The sequence below is a fragment of the Chiloscyllium plagiosum genome, unplaced genomic scaffold (genome assembly GCF_037043375.1).
Source record: "Chiloscyllium plagiosum isolate Xiang-an unplaced genomic scaffold, Cpla_swu_hap1 HiC_scaffold_4, whole genome shotgun sequence".
Taxonomy (NCBI): domain Eukaryota; kingdom Metazoa; phylum Chordata; class Chondrichthyes; order Orectolobiformes; family Hemiscylliidae; genus Chiloscyllium; species Chiloscyllium plagiosum.
This window is the reverse complement of record NW_028270142.1, coordinates 90,198,083-90,211,354: the sequence shown is the minus strand read 5'-3', so window position 1 is coordinate 90,211,354 and position 13,272 is coordinate 90,198,083. Positions and strand designations below refer to the sequence as shown.

The 13,272-nt window shown below is 42.4% G+C and overlaps 1 protein-coding gene across 6 annotated transcripts in view; it reads left to right on the top strand.

Annotated features, from left to right (window-relative positions):
• The window catches only part of trappc9 (trafficking protein particle complex subunit 9), a 663,479-nt gene that overhangs the window by 25,985 nt on the left and 624,222 nt on the right, over positions 1-13,272 (top strand). For 5 of the 6 annotated variants that reach the window (XM_087986468.1, XM_087986469.1, XM_087986470.1 and 2 more), the window contains exon 5: positions 1,453-1,479. The exons of the other annotated variant lie outside the window; for it this stretch is intronic. In XM_087986468.1, coding sequence (XP_087842594.1) covers positions 1,453-1,479 — 27 coding nt within the window. The remainder of the gene's footprint in view (positions 1-1,452; positions 1,480-13,272) is intronic. 6 annotated transcript variants of the gene reach the window in all.

Sequence of the window (13,272 nt, the reverse complement as noted above, 5' to 3'; positions counted from 1 at the left end):
GTAAAAACTAGGTAGTGGTGAAAGGATGTTGGCAAAAAAAAAACATTGTGAATTTGGAATCAATCAGTTGGTTTCATTGTTGATCTTAAAATTATCAGATCCGTTAGATGGATTCTACAAACACTTATGGTATAAATTGCTCTCTTGAAGGGTCAGGATTGTGTCAATTTATTTTGTGACAATGTTTTATAATGGAAAAAGTTTGACAATGTTTCAGTGGAGGTGGGGAAGGAAAGTAACTCCTCTGCTTGTCAGTGTAGTTGTAAATCTCCCATTGATAAGGTGTAAATCAATGCGTCTGCCATTACATAATAATTTTTCATTTTACAGTTTGCTCGGCTTTCAATTCTTGCCGTTTGTGTGCAGGTACAATTTGTAAATTTGAATGCTTTCGGCCGTTGCTTTTTGCTTGGCCTCTCTCACACCTTGAATATCCAGCTGGGATTCGCTTCCTCTTGTCTGCCTGTCTTGATTCCTGCCCTCATTGCCTGCTGTTTTTCATTTATGATCTTGTCTAAGATTATACTTTGGAATTTGAAAAGTTTTTTTCAAGGTCAATTATTTCATTTCTCCGAAATTAAAAAATATGCTCAATGCCTTAAGGATTTCCTTTATCCTTTTTTAAAATTATTTGAGATGGCCATCCCTGCCTGAATTTTTTTTTTGCTGGTTTTGGCTTATTTTGATGCAAATTCATCGACCTGAAACATTAATCCTAATGTCGCATCCTGATATAGTGTTTCTAGAATCTAAGTTTATTTCATTGTTTCAAAATCCATATGATGCTTTTGCAAACCTTGCTATTAGGCAGATAAAATAAATTGTCTTGAATACCAATCAAGCATTTGTGTCGATGAATAAAGTTTCTTTTCACTCTTAGCCAATGGCCTTAACTTGAGTAAGGTGTCTTCTACTTCACTTGCTAAAACAGACATTGTTTTTGCCCAAGTGAAATTATGGTTTTTGTGAACTATAGTAACTTATGCACTGGAATCATGTCCAGTCGGTGCTGATTTGAGATTGTCCAAATTACCTTTTTGATCTGAGCTGGTTAAGGTGCTTTGAATTAAGGCGCATATGCCAGAGGTAATTGGCATACTATACCATTCAGCTTTTCTCTTGGCCTTGTCTTGTCAAGTTGTCTATTGAAATGCAACATGCACATACAAAGGATTAAACATCCTGGAAAACTGTGGCAGTTTAATTTTTCTGAAGTCTTGCTGCTTTTAATCTTTTAAAAAGTTCAGCAAGTTTGTGCTTCTGTAAGAAGGCAACTTGTTTTGAACTCTGGCAGGTTATGATTAGGAGTACCAAGAAAGGTAGGGGAAGATGTTTCATAGATTATTTTAAGGCATCACCTGTTAGTACATTTGAATAGATTAAATGACAATGATTTTCTTTAAATTGAGTGTGCAAAGGGAGTGAAAGACCATTGTTTGTTCCCACTTCTAGGGGCACAGGAAGTTCTCATTGATCCAGGTACAGTACTCTGCTTATTTATTACATGTGAATGTTGCAACAATTATGTTTGCTTTTGCTGCTTGTTTGCCTATACATAAGATATTGCTTGCATGAAGAAATCAAAATTATTGAAATATATTGTTATATCATACAGCCTGTCAATATTTTGGAAAGTCATACCGTTTAGTTAACCATGTTGTAACATGTAATTAGTTTCTATGAGCTATTATAATGTTTAAACTGTTTTGGTACCTTGAAATTATGGTAGCATCTTTGCAACTTGGCCTGTGTAGTTTCTTGGGTTGTTCTCCTGTGTAACATTGTGTAATTGTTTTAAGCCAGTGAAACTGCAATGGTAGATTTTTAAAATTATGGTCTTGAAAGAAAGTTTGTCAAATCAACAATGCAGTATATCCTTTTTTTGACATTTGAGGTATTACATGTGTATCTCAGTTTTTTTTTCCAGCATCTTTTTTTGTTTATGCAGCTTAAGGAATTTATGAGATATTTTGACTTTGGGTTAGATAGTTTAACAGAGCCTAAAGCAATAATATTCAAACTGCATTCTAAATATTTCACTTTGTCAGTTAGAAAAAAGTGTTCCCCACCCCTGTTTATCACCCTTAATTGCTGTGCGAAACTTGCAGAAATAATAAGCATGTGAAAAATGATTGCTGTTGATTACTAAGCACTTATTCCTCAAATGTTATTGTTTTCTTTTTCTAGAAGCAAATTCAGCCTAAGTAGAGGGGTTGATTACTTCCACATCAGTCAATACACTGGAAAAGCATAACAAACTGATTTCAGTCTTTTTTGTTTGCTTTTACCTTGTCTGGTCTCTTAGAGTACTAGGAAAGAGCAAATCAAGTCCATCACTCTTTAGAAAGATGGAAGAGAGGATATTATCAGCCGTGCGAGTTGCACTAAAAGCTGTTTTGCTTTAATATTGTTGATTAAGCATTGTCAGTATATCTATTTAATGTTGTTTCACTTGAACATCATTTTGTGTTAGACTTCCTGTTCTGTAGCCTGCCTGCTTATGTGACCTTTGTTCCCAATCCCATCCCCAGCATGATTCTTATTCCTGGCTCCTATTCCCATGATCTGTTCTTGCTCTTGTTTTCTTGCCATCACCATGGATTTCAGCTGCTCCCCTCTCCATCCTTGCTCCTGTACCTGCTGTTGCCCTCAGCCTCTGATTTCCATTCTCAGTTTCATTTCTTACCTTTTTTTTTAAAAAACTCTCTCTGGTGTCTGTTGTTGCTCCTCTCCTGGTCTTGTCCTGAACACTCTCAGGTTCTGGGTTCCATGTAGTCGTGGAGGTTAGTAGTCCAGTCTTCAAACTGAAGCAGTAGGAAAGATGTTACATTTAACAAGGTTCAGAAAGATTTATGGAAGTGTTGGGGGATTGATTGATTTTGATTTGATTTATTATCATATGTACCTAAGTATAGTGAAAAGCTTCATTTGAGAGCAGTACAGGCAAATCATAGTAAGCAAGGACATACAGAGCATAGGGTGAAAAAAACTTGTACAGAGTGAGGCATACATGTTACACCGCAAGGCAAGCACAGTATTAACATAATTAATATTATTTGAAGTTAGACAGTCCATTCATGTATCTAATAACAGCAGGGAAAGAGCTGTTCTTTTATCTGCTGCTGTGTGTTCAAGCTTCTGTATCTTCCTGATGGAAGATGTTATAAGAGAGTATTACCGGGGTGGGATAGGTCTTTGATGTTGGCAGTTTCTGGATCAGTGGTGCTGGAAGAGCACAGCAATTCAGGCAGCATCCGAGGACAGGCAAAATCGACGTTTCGGGCAAAAGCCCTTCATCAGGAATAAAGGCAGAGATCCTGAAGCGTGGAGAGATAAGCTAGAGGAGGGTGGGGGTGGGGAGAAAGTAGCATAGAGTACAATGGGTGAGTGGGGGAGGGGACGAAGGTGATAGGTCAGGGAGGAGAGGGCGGAGTGGACAGGCGGAAAACGAGCCAGGCAGGCAGGACAAGTCCGGACAAGTCATGGGGACAGCGCCGAGCCGGAAGTCCGGAACCGGGGTGAGGTGGGGGAAGGGGAAACGAGGAAACTGTCGAAGTCCACACCGATGCCCTGGGGGCTGAAGTGCACCGAGGCAGAAGACGAGGCGCTTCCCCCCCTCCCAGGCGTCTGGCGGTGAGGGAGCAGCGGTGAAGGAGGCCCAGGACCTCCACGTCCCCGGCAGAATGGGAGGAGGAGCCGAAACGCTGGGCCACGGGGCGATGCGGCCGACTGGTGCAAGTGACCCGGAGACGCTCCCCAAAGCGCTCCGCTAGGAGGCGCCCAATCTCCCCAATGCAGAGGAGACCGCATCGGGAGCAACGGACACAATAAACGACACCGGTGGATGTGCAGGCAAAACCCCGATGGATGTGGAAGGCTCCCCCAGGGTCCCGGATAGAGGTGAGGGAGGAGGCGCGGGCGCAGGCCCCACAGTTCCCGCGGCGGCAGGGGAAAGCGCCAGGATGGGAGGGTGGGCTGCAGGGGGGCGCGGACCCGACCAGGCAGCCACGGAGGGAACGGCCCCCGCGGAAGGCGGAAAGGTGTGGGGAGGGAAACACATCCCTGGTGGTGGGGTCCGCCCGGAGGCGGCGGAAACGTCGGCGGACGACCCGGTCCATGCGAAGGTTGGTAGGGTGGAAGGTGAGCACCAGGGGCATTCTGTCCTTGTTACGGTTGGAGGGGTGGGGTCTGAGGGCGGAGGTGCAGGATGTGGATGAGATGCGTTGGAGGGCATCTTTAACCAGGTGGGAAGGGAAATTGCGGTCTCTAAAGAAGGAGGCCATCTGGTGTGTTCTGTGGTGGAACCTTCCACCCTACCAACCCCCGCACAAACCAAATCCTCCGCCGACACCTCCACACCTCTTTGATGTTGGCAGCCTTTCCATGGCAACAAGAGGTGTAAATGGAGTTCATGGATGGGTGCTTAGTTTTGTGATGATCTGGGCTGTGCACACAACCTTCTGTAGTTTATGGCAATTGCTCGGCCCAAGACCATACCAGGCTATTATGTGTCTGGGCAGAATGCTTTTTCTGCTGCATCTGTAGAAGTTAGTGAGGGTCCTTACAGATATGCCAAATTTCCTCAACTGTCTGAGGAGGAAGAGGTGGTGTTGTGCTGCCTTGACTGTCACATCTACGTAGGAAGTCCAAAATAGATTGTCAGTTATCGTCACTCCTAGGAACTTGATACTCTCGACGCTGTCAACCTCAGCACCGTTGATGTAGATGGGGTCGTGTACTCTTCCTTTCTTTCTGAAGTCATCGATGAGGTCTTCAGTTTTGCTGGCATTGAGAGAGCGGTTGTTATCATTGCACCATGTCACCAAACCCTCTATTTCTTTTCTGCATTCTGACTCATTGTTGATATCCATCCTACCGTGGTGTCATCAGCAAAGTTGTAGGGAGAGCCTAAATAGATTGGAGTTTTTTTTTCCCATGGAGCATCAGAGTCTGAGGGGTTACCTTTTGTAGAGGTTTATGAGGGGCATGGATAAGATAAATAGCCAAGGTCTTTTTCCCAGAGTAAGGGAATCCAAACCTAGAGGGCACTAGTTTGAGGTGAGAGGTCAACTTTTTCACATGCAGGGTGGAATGAGCTGCCAGAGGAAGTGGAGGAGACTGGTATAATTACAACATGTGAAAGGCATCTGGATGGTTAGATGTATAGGAAATGCTTAGAGGGATATGGGCCAAATGCTAGGAAATGTGGCTATGTCAGTTTTGGATATCTGATCAGCATGGATGAGTTGAACTGACGGTCAGAGTCAGGAAACAGACTCTTCTGAAGCTGCTACCTGCACGGACCAAATTCTGCAGCTGGATGGAGCTGGTCAAGCTAAGCTTTAGTTAGTGAACTTCAGTTCTGAAAGAGAGGTCACTGGACCCAAAACCTTAACTCTGTTTTCTCTTCAAAGATGCTATCAGACCTGCAAAGTTTTTCTGGCAATTTTCTTTTTAAGATTGTCTTTTTTTAAACAATGTTTCCAGCATTTGCACATTATAGATTTTATTTGAATGGCCATTTTGTTTATCATTGTACACATTCAGAAATGTACAGTCCTTCAAGTTGAAATGTTTCAAAGTTTGCTTACAAGGACCTAAGGTACCTAACTCTCCTCTATTTTCTTTGTTTAGTGATTTTATTTGTAAGTTTTTTTTCAGCTAGGAACGCACAATACTGCACATGTACTTCAATGGCTACCTTTTTTGGCCAAAATCCAGGTTCAGGATTCCTTTGGAAACCTATGATTATTTGAGTTATTTGATTTAAAAGTTAGAGATTTCTGGAAAGCTATCTCAGTTTTAAGTGAGTACTCAGCTGACTGAAAGCTTGGTTGAAGAGCTTTTTAGCTTCTTGAAGAAGCAACAGGAAGAAACCATAATCAGAGCCTGAAGAATCAATAACCAAAGGGCACAGGCTTAATGTGATTAGCGCAAGAAACTCAAGCTTACAGTATGATGGTTAGGAATTTATTATCTGGTGGATGTGGACTCCACAGTAGCACTCAAAAAGAATTGGATACATTTTGAAGGAAAAACTGAGAGTCATCATGGAAGATGGGGAGTGGCAACAATTCAATCATTTAACAATGCAAACATCTTTGCTCTGCCAGATTAAAAGAATAGACAGAAATGGGCTATCAGTGAAAACTGGAATCACGCTCAAATGAAGACTTTGATTCAACAAGAGCAGCACCATTTGTTACTAAGGTTATCCAATGTGTCTCAGTTACCACTTCTTCCATTCAATCATTGTTTTACATCTACTGCTAACAATGGACAAAAATGATTTTGATACAAGGTATTCCAAGCAGTACTTGTGCTCTAGAGGAGCATGTGCAATTATATGAAGAAAAACACATTCAGATTGAGATGATGTTTGATTGAGTGAAAGGGCAAATTCAAGATGGAGAGTTGTTAAATATTTATTGAAGAAAGAAATGGAATCCTGTCTTGAAGAGAATTGGAGCTGCAGACTATGTATTGTTGTGAACCTGAAATTGCCAAAGAATGGAGGGCACCAGAAATCATAGATGTAAGAAAGTATTTGACAAAGAGGAGAGTCTAGTTAAGAATAGTTCATTTCATGGAAAGATTATGCTGACCACAGGAAAATGTCAGAATGATTGGTACATTTAGAGGATCAAAAGAAAATTAGCAAAGTGTGATCAGGCGGTTGACGAGCATTCTAAATTCTAAGATATCAGAATTGCTTCAAATGAGTTATTGTCCAGTAAGTTCAGGTACATTTGAGGTTCTTTGAATTGACTGTGCTTTGAAGTTTCTTTGATATTTTATGTTTTTTGTTTGAAAGTGAGTTAGTTCACTGAAGCAATGGGTGATAAATTTAAATAAGGGAAATTATGAAAGCTTGAGGTACAGATTGAGTTGGATTGGGAAAATACATTAAACAGAATTTGTTAGGTTCATCCAGGAGGGTTTCGTGAAATAGGTAGACCGATTCGGGAAGACCTGGTATGGAAGAATGAGCCTGGCAAGGTGATTGAAGTCTCATGGATACATTTGGGAAGAAAGAAGTATGTTTTTAAAATAGTTATGGGTAAGGTTAAGACTGGTCCTTGAATGAAAGTGGAAAATTATGGGAAGGCTGTTGACAACAGTATTAGGCAGGACCTGGAGAATTTGCATTGGGGCGACTATTTGTTCACATCTGATGTAGGAGTCTTTTAAAGGCCAGTTGATCAAGACTAGTATGATTAGGATTAATATGTTCCTGTGAGCATGAACGATGAGGCTGGCAAATTCCAGAACAAACATTGACAAGATTTATTGGAAGTTTACGAGCTACTTGACGGAGCAGCGCTTCAAAAGCTTGCACTTTCCAAATAAACCTGTTGGACTATAACCTGGTGTTGTGATTTTTAACATAAAGAAAGAAGTAGTATATCTAAGGTTCAGGGAACTGAAACCAAACCAGAACCAGGGCTTATGGCCAAAATGTCAATTCTCCTACTCCTCAAATATTGCCTGACCTGCTGTGTTTTTCTAGTGCCATACTTTTTGACTCTGACCCTCCAGTATCTGTAGTCCTCACTTTCTTTAAGATTTTGGTGTGTAAAGGAGACAGAAAATAACAATCAAGCCATTAGGTTGGCTCAAAAGGGTCATGAAATGTCTTTGGCAAGTAGGATTAAGAAGAATTCTAAGGCATTTTATCCATATATTGGGGTTACCCATGGAAAGGGTAGACCCACTTGGGCAGCGGGAGGAAAGAGAGGAGTTGGGGGGGGGGCGCGCAAGAGGAGAAGGGGGATGACGAGAAGAAATTTATGTATGGAGCCGGAGTTAAATGGGCATGGTCCTTAATGCGTGCTTTGTATCAGTTTTCACCCAGGAAAAGGATATAGTTGATTGTAAACTATGGGCGGCACGGTGGCACAGCAGTTAGCACTGCTGCCTCACAGCGCCAGAGACCCGGGTTCAATTCCCGCCTCAGGCGACTGACTGTGTGGAGTTTGCACGTGTCTGCGTGGGTTTCCTCCGGCTGCTCCGGTTTCCTCACACAGTCCAAAGATGTGCAGATCAGGTGAATTGGCCATGCTAAATTGCTTGTAGTGTTAGGTAAGGGGTAAATGTAGGGGTATGGGTGGGTTAGGCTTTGGCAGGTCGGTGTGGACTTGGGCCGAAGGGCCTGTTTCCACACTGTAATGTAATCTAATCTAATCTAAAATTGGGAGAGGTATGTTGATATGCTGGGACATATCAGTAATAAGGAGGTGGTGGTGTTGGGTGTCTTGAAAACATCAAGTAAAGTCCCTAGGGTCTGGTGGAATCTATCCCAGGATCTGAAGGAAACAAGGGAGGAGATTGTTGGGGCTTTCACAGAGATCTATGTGTCCTCTAGCCACAGGTGAAGTCTCAAAAGACTGGGGAATAGCTAGTGTTGTTACTTTTTGTTTAAGAATGACAGCACAAATAATCCAGGAAATTAAAGGCCAGTGAACCATACATTATTGGATATTATTGGAGAAGATTCTTTGGGACAGAATTTACTTGAATTTGGAGAAGATGGGATAGTCAGCATAGCTGTATGTCGGGAGACCTGTCTCTCAAATTCAACTGAGTGTTTTGAGGAAGTGATGAAGCTGTTTGAAGTCAAGGCAGTGAATGTTAGGTAAGGCAGCAATGGACATTACTAAAGCATTTAGAAAGATCCTTCATGGTAGGTTGTTCCAGAAGATTAAGTTGCATGGAATCTGTGGTGAATTGGCAAGTTGGATACAAAGTTAGCTTGGTCATAGAGTATTTGTGGAAGGATGTTTTTTCTGACTGGAGGCCTATGACCAGTGGTGGTCTGTGAGGACCAGTGTTGGGGTCTCAGTTGTTAGCAATATATATGAATAATTTGGATAAAAATGTAAGTGGGCTGATTAGTAAGTTTGCAGATGACATGGAAATTGGTGAAGTTGTGGATAGTGAAGAAGGTTTATCAAAGGGCAACAACAGGATACAGATGAGTTGTAAAGTTGGATGGAGAAATGACAGATGGAGTTTATTTCAGACAAGTGTGAAGTGGTACACATTTTGGAGGTCAAATGCAAGAGGAAAATATACAGTAAATGGTAGGATTCTTAGGAGCACTGAAATAGAGACACTTGGGATAAAAGTCCATCGCTCACTATTGAGGTTATGTTCCTTTTCAGATTACTTAGATTACTTAGTGTGGCAACAGGCCCTTCGGCCCAAGTCCACACCGACCTGCCGAAGCGTAACCCACCCAGACCCATTCCCTTACATTTACCCTTTCACATAACACTAACGGCAATTTAGCATGGCCAATTCACCTAACCTGCACATTTTTGGATTTGTGGGAGGAAACCCACGCAGACACTGGGAGAATGTGCAAACTCCACACACAGTCACCCGAGGCTGCCATCGAACCTGGGACCCTGTTGCTGTGAGGCAGCAGTGCTAACCACTGAGCCACCGAGCCGCCCTGAGCATGTGTTGCCAGGGACGGTGCTAGAAGCAGATATGTGAGTAAAGTTTTTGAGACATCTAGGTACATGAACAGGCAGGACATAGAAAGATATAGGCCATGTGTAGGCAGATGGGATTAGTTTAGAATGGCATCATGGTCAGCACAGACATAATGGGCCAAAGAGCCTCTTCCTATGCTGTACTGTTCCATATTATAAGAATGTGGGTCCATTAAAAGTAGTTGGGAAAATGTATAATTGGGAACAGAGAAATGGCTGAGAAACTAAATGAGTTCTTTGTGTCTCTTGTCATTGAGGAAGATTCAAGAAACACTCAGCACTAGAGATCCAAGTGACTAGGGAGAATGAGGAGGGAAAAGGAGGTTGGAATTAGTAAGAAAGCTTTGCTGGAGAAATTAATGGTGTGGAAAATTGCTAAGTTCTCAGAACCTAATGAAAGAATGGCTACTGAGCTGAATAGTAATCATGTTCCAAAATTTCTCATGCAGTGGAATGATTCCTCCAGATTGGAAGCTTGAAACTATACGAATGACAGAAGAATGTAACAGGAGCAGTTGTAGGCAAATTAGCTCTTTTAGCTTGCTCCAACATGATGATGGCTGATCTCGTCTTGGCTTCAACTCTACTTTTCTGCCTGTTCTCTATAATCCTTCAACCCATTATAACTAAAATTTTGTCTATCTTCTTTTTAAATGTGTCCTGTTATGGCATCCACTGTACTGAGATATTTGTATCATTGATAGTCACATGTGGGGTGCCAGAAGACTGGAGGTTGGCAAACGTGGTGCCACTGTTTAAGAAGGGCGGTAAGGACAAGCCAGGGAACTACAGACTGGTGAGCCTGACCTCGGTGGTGGGCAAGTTGTTGGAGGGAATCCTGAGGGACAGGATGTACATGCATTTGGAAAGGCAAGGACTGATTCGGGATAGTTAGCATGGCTTTGTGCGTGGGAGATCATGTCTCACAAACTTGATTGAGTTTTTTGAAGAAGTAACAAAGAAGATTAAGGGCAGAGCGGTAGATGTGATCTATATGGACTTCAGTAAGGCGTTCGACAAAGTTCCCCATGGGAGACTCATTAGCAAGGTTAGATCTCATGGAATACAGGCAGAACTAGCCATTTGGATACAGAACTGTCTCAAAGGTAGAAGACAGAGGGTGGTGGTGGAGGGTTGTTTTTCAGACTGGAGACCTGTGGCCAGTGGAGTGCTACAAGAATCAGTGCTGGGTCCTCTACTTTTTGTTATTTACATAAATGATTTGGATGCGAGCATAAGAGGTACAGTAAGTAAGTTTGCAGATGACACCAAAATTGGCGGTGTAGTGGACAGTGAAGAGGGCTACCTCAGATTACAACAGGATCTTGACCAAATGGGCCAATGGGCTGAGAAGTGGCAGATGGAGTTGGGAGTATTGCTGAACAAAGAGACCTTGGAGTGCGGTTCATAACTCCTTGAAAGTGGAGTCGCAGGTAGATAGGATAGCGAAGAAGGCGTTTGGTAGGCTTTCCTTTATTGGTCAGAGTATTGATTACAGGAGTTGGGAGGTCATGTTGCAGCTGTACAGGGCATTGGTTAGGCCACTGTTGGAATATTGTGTGCAATTCTGGTCTCCTTCCTATCGGAAAGATGTTTTGAAGCTTGAAAGGGTTCAGAAAAGATTTACAAGGATGTTGCCAGGGTTGGAGGATCTGAGGTACAGGGAGAGGCTGAACAGGCTGGGGCTGTTTTCCCTGGACCGTCGGAGGCTGAGGGATGACCTTAGAGGTTTACAAAATATTGAGGGACATGAACAGGATAAATAGGCAAAGTCTTTCTTTTCTCTAGGTTCGGGGAGTCCAGAACTAGAGGACATAGGTTTGGGGTGAGAGGGGAAAGATATAAAAGATACCTAAAGGGACAACTTTTTCACTCAGAGGGTGGTACGTGTATAGAATGAGCTGCCAGAGGATGTGGTAGAAGCTGGTACAATTGCAACATTTCAGAGGCATTTGGATGTGTACATGAATAGGAAGGGTTTGGAGGGATATGGGCCGGGTGCTGATTAGGTTGGGATATCTGGTCAACATGGACGGGTCTGTTTCCATGCTGTACATCTCTATGACTACTCTGTATTAGTGAATTCTACAGATTTATGAGTCTTTGAGAGAAGTACTGTCACCCTCCCCATTAAAGAAGTAAGGGAACAATATCAGCAACTACAGGCCTGTCAGCCTTGCATATAGGGAAAATGCTCGAATTAGAGGAGGTTGAACTTTATAAGGCTTGTTTTGAGAACAGTAGCTAAGAGAGATTTTCTGAAACTTCCAACTCTTTTGAAACCTCATGGCTTCTGCTGAAAGCGAAAACTAAAAAGAACTACAAAGTGTTGTCTGAGAGAGCTGATCGCACCCAGGCTGCTTCCATTGTTCCAACTTAAAAAAAAAACCCAAGGCATCACAAGTTGTTTACTCTCTTGGAGACAGCCCTGAACCTCCACATGACAATCTGCCTTCAGAAAAAAAGGGCAAAATAACATCTTGAAAGCTACAGTATTGTCACACTATCTTTTGAGTAGGTCTAAGACTGAGCCTCCACAGACCTCTTTGATAGAGAATTCCAAACGTTCGCACCCTTTGAGTAAAATAGTTTCTGTTCACTTTTGGTTAAGTGGCATCCCCTTTTTGTTTTTATTCTGTACGCCCTCGTTTTAGATTCACCAACCTGAGAAAACATGTTCCCTGCGTCTACCACGTCTATGCCTCAAAGTATTTTGTTAGTAGTGAGAGCACTGCTCATTCTTCGAAATTCTAAAGAATATTGGCTCAGTTTGCTCAGTTTGCCCAGTTTGCATCCATATGATAACCCTGCCATCCCAGGAGCAAGTCTGAACCTTTTGTTCCACTTCCTCTCTAGCAAGTTTATCCTTGCTGAGTAAAGAAAATAAAAACTGAACACAGTACTCTCGGTGCGGTTTAGCTCAGCTCCTATACAATTGAAGGGAGACTTCATGACTGCTATACTCTCAACCTCATGTGATAAATGTTAACATTCCAATAGTCTTTCTAATAGCTTGCTGTACCTGCACTTTAGCATTCAGATTAACCAACAAGGGTTCATTAAACTTGCCAACTTCAATTCTCGGTGCATCTGTTAATTCTACCAAAGGGGATATGTTGTTTCACCACAGCGTATTCAAATACCATGTTCTTCCCTATTCATTAGCCTGTTTAAATCTTCTGGAAGCCACTTTGTCTTGTGCAATACATATTCCCACTTAGTTTCATCATTTGAAAGTTTAAATATTGCATTTGGCCCCTGAAATACAAAATATCAATACACATTGTGAATAACTGGCCCCCTAACACTGACCCTGCTAGTCACCATCTGCCAAAATGATAGTGACTCCTATATTCCTACTTAATATTTGGAAACCTTGGTTCAGATCCTGCAGGACCCGAATGCTTGGCAGGTTTCAGGCCCCTCAGCACATACTCCCTTCCCTTTGTATGCCTCTTGCAGGGTAAGATTCTTGGTGGTTTGACTGAAACATGATTCAGCAACTTGATTCTACATTTATGCTTCTTTGTCTATCCTTTCATGTAAGGTTGACAAAAGCTGCAGATGTGAATCTTTGCTACATCTTGCTAAGGAAGGGGAACCCTTCCTGTTACTGTTTCCAGCTGTCCATGATCAACAGAATGAGTCCTGGAATGCTCTTTGTTTAGCAGAAGGTTGCTTAAGTGTCATTATCTGGATCCTAACTAAAGACAGAATGGAACAAGTTCCACATACACATCAGACTAAAGTCTGAGCCGAGCACCTGCTGACC